The sequence below is a fragment of the Tursiops truncatus genome, chromosome 3, assembly GCF_011762595.2.
Source record: "Tursiops truncatus isolate mTurTru1 chromosome 3, mTurTru1.mat.Y, whole genome shotgun sequence".
NCBI classification, from domain to species: Eukaryota; Metazoa; Chordata; class Mammalia; order Artiodactyla; family Delphinidae; genus Tursiops; species Tursiops truncatus.
The window spans coordinates 132,671,499-132,683,803 of record NC_047036.1 but is presented as its reverse complement, the minus strand read 5'-3'; the positions used below and the strand labels follow the sequence as shown (position 1 = coordinate 132,683,803).

The 12,305-nt window shown below is 49.0% G+C and overlaps 1 protein-coding gene across 5 annotated transcripts in view; it reads left to right on the top strand.

Moving 5' to 3' along the window:
• Positions 1–12,305, top strand: part of ADAM19 (ADAM metallopeptidase domain 19) — a 90,927-nt gene that overhangs the window by 35,520 nt on the left and 43,102 nt on the right. For 3 of the 5 annotated variants that reach the window (XM_033853513.2, XM_033853511.2, XM_019924825.3), the window contains exon 5: positions 3,903–3,979. The exons of the other annotated variants lie outside the window; for them this stretch is intronic. In XM_033853513.2, coding sequence (XP_033709404.1) covers positions 3,903–3,979 — 77 coding nt within the window. The remainder of the gene's footprint in view (positions 1–3,902; positions 3,980–12,305) is intronic. 5 annotated transcript variants of the gene reach the window in all.

Genomic DNA, 12,305 nt, shown 5'->3' with positions numbered 1-12,305 from the left:
GACTTGAGTGACCCTTCTGAGACTCTGTGCCAAAGAGCAGGGGTGAAGGAGAAGGGAAGACAGACTCCAGCAGAAGGAGCAGTCTTTTGCCTTTGGGGCTGGATGTCATGGGCTTTTGTGGTGTGCGTATCTGGGGGGTGTGGTGTGTAGGCAGCACGATGGGCTCCTCCCACAGCTTCCCATGACCCTGAGGTTCCCACGTGATCCAGTCTCTACAGTAGCCCTGCCGGAATGCAAAAGCCTAGAAGACAATGACAGCCACTAACAGTTGTTAGCAGCACAGATGAGTTTATCAGATCACCCCTGAATGAGGAGAGGGACACAGGACAGTTAGGTTTCGATGGGTCTAAGAGGTCTGTAGTAACTCGGTAGCTGAGGGGTTATGTTGGACTGTTGGTTGTGAAGATCAGGGCTGCCTTCTTCACCAAGACCTTCCTGGGGTGGGGGGATTGGCTGGTGCCCACGGGAGGCAAGTAGGCTCTGTCTTCTCATCTCTGGGAAGGCTGGCCAGCTGTGGCTCCACACCTTCTTCAAGGCCCCTTGGTTGAAACTTCTTCCTCCCTTGAGACTTCTGTTCTCTGTCTCCAGCTCGGTGAGGAAGGGACAGACATGCCTCAAAAGCCCCTCGCCATTATGACCTCACAAAGCACCCTCCTCTGGGCTTGGCTTCTGCACTTCTGTGCTGAAGAATGGGTCTCAGTGCTCTGAGTTTGCCATGAGCTCATGCTTCCTGCTACGAAAGCCCCCTCAGGGTGGCCCCCTCAGGCTGAGAATCTGGGAAGGAATGCGATGACTTCATGGCTGTTGTGTACTTGTTCTTTGTGCTCTCAGGGTTAGGCAGAGATGTTGTGAGGGCCTTTGAGAAACAGAGGACAGTGAGAGAACTTCCCCTCCCTCCCAGAGAGCCCCTCCTTCCTGAAGGTCTCGTTGACTGAAGCACAGAAGCACATCTCGCCTGAAGCATGGGATGCCTCTTTGTTTTCTTACATCCCCTGCTCCTGGGCTCTTGCAAAGCCCCCCACCCAGCCCCAGGGGGCTTCCAGTCAGCTTTCTTACTTGGGAGCTGAAGACTCCAAGAGAAATGGGAATGGAATAAACCACTTAGCCTCGCTTGACCCAAATGTTGCGGATCACACTCTCCTACCAAACTTGGCCAGGGGTAGTGGGATTTGTGGGAACCTTATCCAACCCATTGCTGGGCCTGTGGGCTCCAGCCCTGATCTAGGTCAGATCACTGGGGGAATGGTCTGTGAGTGTGTTCCAATAGAACGAGTTGCAGAGTTTGGGGTCTGAAGCCAGGGTTTTAGTCTTGGCTTTAACTAGCTGTGTGACCTGAAAAACCCTTTTGACCACACTAGTGTTGAGTTTCCTCATTTGAAAATTGGATATACTAAGATCTGACTCTCAGGGCTGTGGAAGGGTAAGATGAATCACTGATTTTTATGGGAATTTATAAACATCTCTTCCAACGCCACATCTTACGTATGAGGAAATTGAGGGGAGAAGAGAAAAAGGAACATGCCGAAGTCAAGATAACCAGTGAGAGGCAAGGCTTAGACTAGTACCTCCAGTTGGTGCTGGAAGATAATAGAGCTTTGACAAACTAAGTTCCATGCACTTTGCTGGGTCTGCTTTTGCTAAGAGAGACAGAGCATGGAGTCTGAAGTCAGGCTGCTGGGGTTTGAATCTCCACTTTGCCGTGTGGCCCTGTGAATGACGTAAAACCTCTCCAACTTTTAGTTCCCCCTTTTAAAAAATGAGAATAAGAGTATCTACCTCATAAGGCTGTGGTCAGAATTAAAGGGAAAAACATCATGTAAATTGTTTATCCAGGAGCAAGAGCTGCGTGGATGTTAGCTCTTACTGTTAATAACAGTAAATGGCAGGCATTATCATCATGTGCGGTGATGTGTGTGACAGCCCTTTGTAAAGTGTGCTGCACTATACTCATGTCTAGAGCTGAGCAGAGGGTGGAACCAGAGAATGTAGCCGAATGGGTTAGCTGTCTCCTGGGTCACATGCTTGCCTGCTGGGGACCAAGGAACAACCACAATCAAGTGTGGTCCTGGTGATGGGTCACTCGGACTGTTGTTATGTAGGTGAATGCCAGAGATTCCCAACTGGCCCTGCTCAGGCCCAGGACGTTGGTGGGGAAAGATAAAGCTTCTGTGTCTGCAACTACGCAGTTTACATCCTTCTTAAGCCCTTTTTAAGAACCTGGCTCTGCCCTGGAGACTTTACCTTCTTTCTCTCCGGACCAGCTTATCTCTTTTGACCTTTTGGGAAGAAGCTTGTAGGAATGTGTCCCTTGTTATCACCCGTTGGTGTACTGGGAACAGTCCTGGTTTGTGTCCGTCTGTCTGGTTTAGCACTTTATCACTCTCAACGGGGTCCTGGTTTGCCTCATAAATGCTCTGGCTACCCTACTTATCAAACACTCTGCTGGCACCTCGAACTTTATTTCAAGCCCTTCTTCATGATTTGTAATTTATCTTTGTATGGCTTTTAAACTAATATTGGCTCTCACAAGACCCTGAGTCCTACGAAGGCTGGAGCTGTGTCTGTTGCTCGCTGTTGTGTCTCGGGGCCTAGTCCTGGGCCTAGCACAGAGTGGTTTGTAGCCATGAGGAATCCAGCCGGGTTCGGAAGACCAGATGGCCGTGAGATGCCCTGGCTAGAGAGCAGCAGCAGACCTGCAAGCGTCCATGGACACAGGTGCCAAATCAAGTCTGCTCCAGGCGGGTAGGGATTCAAGGGGAGCAGGGAGGATGGGGGATAGACCAGTGCCATCAACTTGGAGGTTTAAAACAACAGAAATGTGTTCTCTCGTAGTTCTGAAGGCTAGAAGCCCAAAATCAAGGTTATGCTCCCTCTGTCGTCTCTAGGGAAGGATCCTTCCTCGCCTCTTCCAGCTTCTAGTGGCTCCTGGCCACGTCTGGTGCTTCTTGGCTTCTAGTTTTGTCTAATCTCTGCCTCCGTCTGCACATGGCCTTTCTCTTTGTGTGTGTGTGTCTCTCTGTGTCCTCTCTTCTTTTTATAAGAATACTAGTTCAGTATTGCCTCATCTTAATTTAATTACATCTGCAAAGACCCTATTCCAAATAAGATCACATTCTGAGGTTCTGGGTAGACATGAATTTTGCGGGGGACAGTGTTCAGTCCTTACGGGGGGGTCAAAGATGTGAGTCTAGTGGGGAGGCAGGCTTTTGAGAAGCCAGTGTTTCCTGTGGCCAGCATCGTGTCATAGAAAGACATCTGAGGGACTTCCCTGGTGGTGCAGTGGTTAAGAATCTGCCTGCCAATGCAGGGGACAGGTTCGAGCCCTGCTCCGGGAAGATCCCACATGCCGCAGAGCAACTAAACCCATGCACCACAACTACTGAGCCCGTGATCTAGAGCCTGCGAGCCACAACTACTGAGCCCACGTGCCACAACTACTGAAGCCCACGTGCCTAGAGCCTGTGCTCCACAACAAGAGAAACCAGCGCAATGAGAAGCCCGTGCAATGCAACGAAGAGTAGCCCTCGCTCGCTACAACTAGAGAAAGCCCGCGCGCAGCAACGAAGACCCAACGCAGCCAAAAATAAATAAATAAACTGTTTCTCTGAAAAAAAAAAAAGAGATCTGAAATCCTGGGTTCCGCAACTAGCAGTGAGACCTGCGGCAAATCTCTTTGCTCCTCTGAGCCTTAGCTTCTTCATCTTTTCAGTGAGGATGATGGCATCTGCCCTGTCCCACCGCCCAGGAACATTGCGAGGGTCAAACAAAACGGTGGCTTAGAAAGCTCTTTGCAGACTGTAAGCTTAGGGTAGGCATATAATCATCCCTGACTTTCACGAGACGCTAACATTGCCGTGCTTATCAGTATCCTGTGGTCTGACCACCCACTTTCTCCACGCTAGGATCACTGCTTTTACCATGGGACGGTCAGGAAGGCAGAACAGTCCAGTGTCACGCTCAGCACCTGCCGGGGAATGAGGTAAGAGGCCCTGACAGTGCTGGGTGGGGCGCACCTGAGACTCTCCCCAGCAATGGAATTTTTTAAGCTAAGCGGGGCTGGCCTTGGGCAGGGACTTTGAGAAGCTGTCTGTCGAGAATGTATGCAAGCCAGCTCTGAGAAGGGCTGAGCTTGGGAGGGACAAGGGAAGTAATCCTTTGATGATGGTGACGGTAAAAATAATAACGTTAATAATAGATAACCCACAGATTCACTGGGGATTGAGCAGACTCTTTCCTGAGGAGCTTGAGGTTTTATTATTATTTAGGTGTGGTGAAGCCCACAGAGCAGGAGACAACTGCCGTTGAAAAGACACTTTATTGTACTCAAGATCCCAGGAGGAGGGGCACGCCATGCTGGGGCTGGGGCACAGGGCAGCACAGGGGTCAGTCAGGAGGCAGACGGGGGAGAGGGAACGTGGGCAAGAGTCTTTATTGTGGTTTCTGTGGAAAGGAACAGGAAAGGCAGGGTAAGCAGGCTTAGGATTGGCTAGTTTGAATAATTTTGGTGGGATCTGGGGCATGGGGCTGTCCCTAGTTGTCTGGTACCTGGCCCTGGGGTGAACAGGCCCGGGGAGGTGGGCAGCCCAGAGAGTGAGAAGCCCATTGGAAAGGCATGCTGTGCTCACTGGTGAGTTACCATCTGTAGGAATTGGCTAACCCTGGGGGCAGGAGCAAGGTCCCAGTGTCAAAGCACCAGGATATAGGAAATAGAAGACATGGTTCATACACTTGAAATTGATGAATTTGAGCATTTATTCCCACGTCTCCTTTGCTCTTCTCTGGTAGATGTGCTTATAGGAGGCAAAAAAGGAAATGGGCAGCTAGTGAAAAGAGCAGGAAGAGAAGGGAGAAGCAGGGATAATCTTCAAGACAGAAAATGAACTGAAAAGTTCCAATGAGGGGGCGTGTTGGAAAGAGAGTGACTTCATTCTCTGAGCCAGACGACCTGGCTTTGAGCAAGTAGCAGTTGACCAGAGGGGTGACCTTGGACCTTGATGGTCTCTTTTGTAAAATGTGGATAAGGGAAATATATATCTGTCGTGTTGTGAGGATTGCACGTGCTAATAGATATCTAACGTTTAGAACTGGCCAGTATATACAAACACTCAGTCACCTCCCAGACCCGTGCTTCCTGGGCGGGGCCCGCAGCGGGGCACCATCAGTATCACCTGGGAGCTTGTTCAAAATGTAGTATCTTAGGTCCCACCCAGACCTACTGGATTGTAACCTGTATTTTTACCAAGATCCCCAGGTGATACGTGTGCACGTTATAGTTTATACCTGAGAATATGTGTTCCTTGAGAATATGAATTCTATCTCAATATCTGTTGCTCTCCTCCAGCCTACCCTGGTGCTTTGCATATAGTAGGATCTATACATGTATGTTGGAGTAATAAAAATCATTTATTTAGACTCTTCCCACCCTCCCCTCCTTTTGGAAAAGAGATGATGATCTGAAAAACCTGTGTTCTAATTGCCTATACTAATTGCCTGGGTTTTAATTGCCTATACTATGTGGTACCTATACCCAGTGTGTTGATAACCTAGCTCTATGAAAACAAAAAGAAAAAAAAAAAGCACTGATATGTAGCATCTGCCAGTATGCTGGTAAAAATATTCCCACCATGACCAATTCAAAGCTATCAACATGATGTTACTGAAGGCAGCATTGGGCAGATACGCACACGTTGGCCCTCATGAGCCAGTAGGAGGTGTTTCCACTGTGTACCCTTCCTCTCTCTTGATCGATTGAGCCAATGATTGTTTCTTTCATTCAGCAAATTAACAGTGGGTGTCTGCTCTATGCCCATGTCCTACACGGGTGGAGGGAAGACAGGCATATAAAAGTAATTTCCTGAGCCCTCAGTTTCTCATCTGTAAAGTGGGCATGGATGATAGGCATGGTAGAGAATGTTAAGTGCTGTATTAACGCTACAGCATGCAGACGGGATTATTATCATCCTATAACAGTGAAACCATGCTAAGATTCACCCAGGCTCGCATGCCAATGTGAGGCCCATCATGCTGCCGATCCCACGTGTTTGTTTATAAATCGAGCCATGTCTCATCTGTAAGGCTTCATGGTGAGCTGGCCGGAGGGGATTAGGCAGGAAACAAGCTTTGGCTGGGAGGCCATAACAGAGACCCCAAATCCCCTGCTCAAGTGACCTGATTGAGCCGAGCCAACTGGCCTTCCAGTGGTGTTTACAGGCCCAGTCGTCTGCAGTCTGCAAGGGAACAGCATCTGTCCCAAGAAGGAGGAAAGGGAACATGCGGGTGTGACTTGCTTCTCTCTGCCTATTCCTCTGTCCTCTTGGTCTGGCGCAGTGGGAATTTGGCTTGGCCTCTTGTACATCATTCCCACAGCTGTGCTGATAGGGGGGAACTGGGTGAGCCGTCCATGTGTTTCTATTTTGCACGCTTCCCTTTTATGGGGTCCACCCGCCTTATTTTCCCAGCCTTCTCACTACACACCTTAAGAAACCAAGGGTGTCTGTGGGCCCGACTGATTTAAGAGCTGGAGACGCCTGGCAGATGGCTCGATTCAGACTCTGGAGTAGGAGCAGCTGTAGCAGCAGCAGGCTTCAAACCCGCGGAACGCGGAACACTCCAGTCGCCCCCCACTAAGGCTCATAAAGCGATGCTGCAATGGAAAATCTCCATAGCGATTGTGCTTCTCTCCTGGAAACATGCTCTTTGTGATTGGAGAAAATAGGTAGGATTTATACCAAGTGGGCTCTTCACGCTGATGATACAAATACAGAGGAATCCAGCTGAGTTTCTAGATTGTTGCTGGGCGTCCTCTTCTCTCCAAAGCAGTTCTTTAGGCTCATTTAATTGAAGAGGTAATACGGGATCATAGTAAAAATACATTCAAATAATACAAGAGCGTACAATGAAAGAGTACGCTTCCTGTTTCCCGAATCCCCCCTCCCCGGAGGCAGCCATTGTTACCAGTTTCTTGTGTATCCTTTTAGAAATCTTCCTTCCAGAAAGGAACATGGGTATGTAATATAATGCTCTGTAATCTTGTTTAGGCCCCTGACCCTGAATAGAGTGGCAGCTCTGGATATTTATAAACTACACCAATGAAACGATGTGGCACACCATTTCCTAGGGGTGTTTAGTGTCCATACTCCCCAAGCCTGTCTCCTATGAAGGACTCATCTAAATGTCCTATACGATGTCTTGTGTGCACAAATGCTTTGCAAATTAACATAAAGTATAAATTTTAGGAGCAACGATTATTTGTGAAGAAATCTAGACATGACTGGGTTGAGGTGTCCTTGACTGAACCTGTGGGATTTGATAGACACTGGGCGTGCGTGTACGTGTGTGTGTGTGTGCGCGCGTGCGCACATGTGTGTCCAACTCACTGTCTATCAGCAGGAGAGGTATTGATTGCAGTAAAAACATTTTTTAAACCTGATTGGTCACTTTGTTTGTAAAGAAAGCGCTTGAAGATTATCATTACGTAACTAATGAGGGTGCTAAACATCCAAATAATACTGGAGCATAAAACTAAAAGAAGTGAAAGTTCTTTATCCTGTCCTGCCCTTTCAATCAATCTCATTCCCCATCTGTAATCTGTTGGGGAGTATACATAATTGAAATACATAATTACGTGTATATATGATTTTTTAATCCAAGGGAGATTGGTTATAGGGTTATACATACCATTCTGTAATTTGTTTTTTTCTTTTTCCAGTTTAACATTATGTTGTAAGCACGCATAGATCTAGCTCATTCTTTTAATGGCTGTATAGTATCTTAAGTACTAATGTCTGGCAAGTTTAATTACATAGAAAGTCTTTCAAAGACATACAGTAGATCACCTGTAGTCATCTATTTGATGTATCACTCTTTTTTTTTTTTTTTTTTTTTTTTTTTTTTTTTTGTGGTACGCGGGCCTCTCACTGTTGTGGCCTCTCCCGTTGCGGAGCACAGGCTCCGGACGTGCAGGCTCAGCGGCCATGGCTCATGGCCCCAGCCGCTCTGCAGCATGTGGGATCTTCCCGGACCGGGGCACGAACCCGTGTCCCCTGCATCGGCAGGCGGACTCTCAACCACTGCGCCACCAGGGAAGCCCTGATGCATCACTCTTATAGCAGATCTGTCCTCAAAACCCTGGGGCCCATACTCACTGTGGTTATACCTTACCCCAGGTCCCTGGACTCAGACTTTGTGGGAGAGAGAGGATATGAAATTAAGAGTGTGCACAGGAGGATGTGTGTGAACGTTATGTGATGGCTTAGAAGGAGCTCACAATTTAGAGTCAAGCGACCTGAGTTTCAGATCTAGCTCCATACCTCCCCCTGTTTCCTCCCCCCATGGAAAGCTCCATGATCTCTGAGCTTTCCTCCCCCTGTTTCATTTCATTTCCTCCTTGTCTTTGCCTTGGCCAGCTCAGCTCTCTAGATGATGCCCACGGTGCAGGGGGCTGCTGAGTCCTGGGTGGGAGGCTGAGGGTGGTGTCATGGCTCCGCCCATGAGTAAGGAGCCTGGATGTCAGGAGACCTGGGATCTGCCCCCAGCTCTAACAGTAGCTCACTAGGTGACCTTGGGCAAGTTCCTACTTCTCTGGGCTTTGGTTCTTCTTATCTGAGAAAGCAGGGTAGACAAGACCATGGAAAGGACTCTTCAGTGTAGAAATGTCTGTGCTGCAGAGAGAGTGGGCAGAGTTTCCAGGAGGTGGGGCGCCTGGGACAGAAGGAGCCAGTCCATGCCTATCTGCCCTTTTGCCAAGGAGAGGCGTGACCCTTTCCCATTTGAATACCTGGCCTTCCTTCTGCAGAACAGATAAGAAATGCTACCTCTGTGTCAAGCATAGAGTAAGCGCTCACAGGGCAGCATCAGGTTTTGTCAGGTGTAGATTCTGGGGCCAGGCAGTTCCTGGTATAAAACCTGACAGGTTGCTTCAGTTCCCTAGCATCAGTTTTCTCACCTGTAAAATGGGAGCAACAATAGTGACATCATTGGTGGATTTACATGAGGTGATCAGTGCAACTTCCTTGAGATCAGGGACTTTTTTTTTTGTTTTCCTATCACGCTGCATCCCCGGTGCCTAGAACTGTTCCTGTCACACAGTACGTGCTCAATACATATGTGCTGAATGGCTACTGAATAAGGTGCCTTGTACCCTGCCTTGTGTATCATACATGCTCAATGACTATTAGCTATCCTTTTTAAATATTACCCTAATTATTAGTAAACATTGCCTCTTACTTCAGTCAACTGTCATAGCAGCCCCGTGAGAGGGGAAGCTTTGTTGAGTAACTTAGCCCAAAGCTAGCAGACAGCAGAGCCGGAATTTGAATCCAGGTGTGTCCCACTCCTGAGCCCATGCTCTCCACTTGTGGCTTGCCACCCCATCCCAGAGGGACCACATCACCCGTGTGACCACGTCACCTCTGTGCTGCCTTTGAAGCTCCCTGTAACTCCTTCTCACTTGCATGCAGATTTTGGGGGAAGGAAAGAAGTGTGACAGAGTGATTACCTCTTAGGGCAGCTCTGGATGTAGGCATGTAGGGTGTGTCCCCTTGGGTTCAGCTCTGAATGGACAAATTCCTAAGAAGCAGTTCTTGCTTAGTTCCTGGAAGGATGCATTTGAGCGAGTCTTGTAGTCATTCAGGGGTTAAACCTGCTGCCTGCCTGGCCTGCCCTGCCAGGGTTCCTCTGTACAATTTCATTTGTATCAAGCTCTCAACAATGAATAGCGTGTGAGGTCGCTCTCAACAATGAATAGCGTGTGAGGTCCTGGCCACCCAACCTCATGGGTCCCCCTCCCACGCACCCCACCCCACCCCCACCCCCCGCTAAGCTCTGCCAGTGCTTACATTTAGCAAATTAGATCAACTGAGACACTTAGAAGGAGAAAGGACTGGTGAGTGTTCAGGGGAGGGCAGCTAGCAGGGCTTGGGATTGGTGACAGTGAAGGGCCCTGGGCAGTAGATTCTCACAAATCCCCCCACTTTCAAAGCTGGGCTTCGCTCTGACATGCTAGGGCTTGCGCCAGCCTGTTCTCCATCCCCTGGCAGTCGGGAAGGTGGCAACTGTGACACAGGCGCGTTACCAGCAGCCGCAGCAGGGGCAGGGGAGGGGAGCGGCCGCAGAGTCCTATTGCTGGAAGGACCTTCAATGTCCTTCTGAGCTTGTGTTTCTCCAGTTATAATCTGCCCACTCCCTGGAACAGAATTGCTTAGAGCTCTGTGAAAAGACAGGGCCCTGCCAGAGGCTGGGCTCCAGGTCAAGGTTCCTGAGTGTGGCTGTGCAGGAGTTTCCTATGGGACTTGTTCACTTGCTCAGGCCTACAGAATCTGCATCTCCTAGGTGGGGCCTGGACATCTCCATTTTTAATGGAGAGTATTCTAATGGATACTGTAGAATATTCTAACGGATAGATCTGGGCGATTCAATCCTAAGATCTCTGACCCCTAGGTTTGGAACTCACTGATAGAGGCAGATAGCATAGAAGTTAAGGGCATGGGGTCCAGAGTCTGCCGGACCTTAAATCTTTGGCCCCAGAATACCCATGAGAGCTTGTTATTTAATCTCTCTGGAGCTCAGTTTCCTTATCTATCAGATGGGACCCATAATGGTGCTTTACAGCATTGATGTAAGAATGAAATAAGAATGACAATTATAAGCACAGGGCCTGGCATATAGTTAACTCTCAAAAAATGGTGTCCAAAAATGAGAAGTGGACTGACTGCCTCTCCCAGCTGGGGTCTTACTTCAGACAGGCCAGTTGGGTAATGGCTGATCAGGCCTCAGAGGAGAGTTGCTGATTCTTGTCACTTATAGCTACTCTACAGGGCTCTGGTGACAGAGGCAGTGTGAGGTCATGGTTAAGGTCTTGGGACCTAGAACCAGACTACTTAGGTTTTTACTGCCTGTGTGACTTTGGTCAGTTGATTAACCTCGCTGAGCCTTAGTTTTCTCGTTTGTAAAATGAGGATAATATTTGTAACGATCATAGAAGTTGGTGTGAATAATAAAATACTCAGCACAGTGCCTGGTCCATAGTAAAGACTCAATCGTTTATAACCACCATGATTGTTGTTCACTGTGCACCAAACTTCTGTGTTGTCTCTGTCCTATTCGGCCTAGAGGCTTATTCAAGTGATGCCTGGTCAGCTGCACTGGAACTTTCCACCCACTGGGTGTTATCTCCACAGCCACAACCCAGTGCACACAAAGCCATCGGCTGGTTTGTAGTGTTTGTAGCCATTGGGGGAAACTGAGGTGACGGGGAGGGGCCTTGGTCAGCCAAGATGAGAAGATAGCTTGAGAACAGGATGCCCACAGCAGCTCTGCCCTCTGCCCTTTCCCGTCCGGACTCAGGAGCGGATGTGACCCTTGCTGTTTGTTCCACTCTCACCCCCAGCTGCACAGGCAGCCCATTGGGCGTCCCGCCGGGGGGCTGGTCTGGGATTGCTGCGTCAGCCTGGATGAGGTAGCCGGGAAGTCGTCAGGCTCCCTGGCACCGGAACGAGGTCAACCAGGGATGGATTCCAGGAAGGACTGCTGCTGATCAGGGCCTGGCGCTGTCTCTCCTGAGAGCATCACAGGCTCTTTCCAAAGGGCAAAACCTGGGCGGGGATCCGGAGGTGCTAGGGGCAGGGATGGAAGCCGAGACAGCCGAAGAGAGGTCCTGCCAGTTTGGAGTGGCAAAGACTGACTTGGCTACACTTTACCTTTTGAAATTTCTGGATGGATAGAGCCTGAGGTTTTGGAGCACACGAAATGATGTGGGGTCCCTGGGGTACATTGCTGGGACCTTCCTTCCCCAGGGCCCTGATAACATTCCCTTGCTCTAGTTTTCATCTCACGGTGTCAAGGATGGCAAATACCTGCTACGGGGGCCTCTGCTGTCCCTTCCATTGATTATTGGTGATAGCGATTGGTGATAAGCTGTGCACTCTTTCTCACCGAGTCCAGATAAAGCGCCCAGAAGCCTCATTGATGCAGCACCCCAGGCAGCAGCATCCAACATCAGTGTTAAGGGCGATGAAAGCTTTTTGCCTTTTCTGTTAACATACTGTAGTGATTTATTCCCATGTTCAGACTCTAAGCTCCGTGAGGGCAGGCATCTTGTCTGTCCCGTTCACTAGTCCGTCCTCAGCAACTAGCACGATGCCTGGCACATAGCAGCAGCTCAGGAAGTATTTGTGGAATGAATGTCTGTCCTCCAATGGAATGTGAATTACACAAGGGCAGGGATTATGTCTAGATTACATCTAATACAGAGTAAGGGTTCAGTGAATGAAAAAATATAATGAATGAACACACATATTTATTCTGAG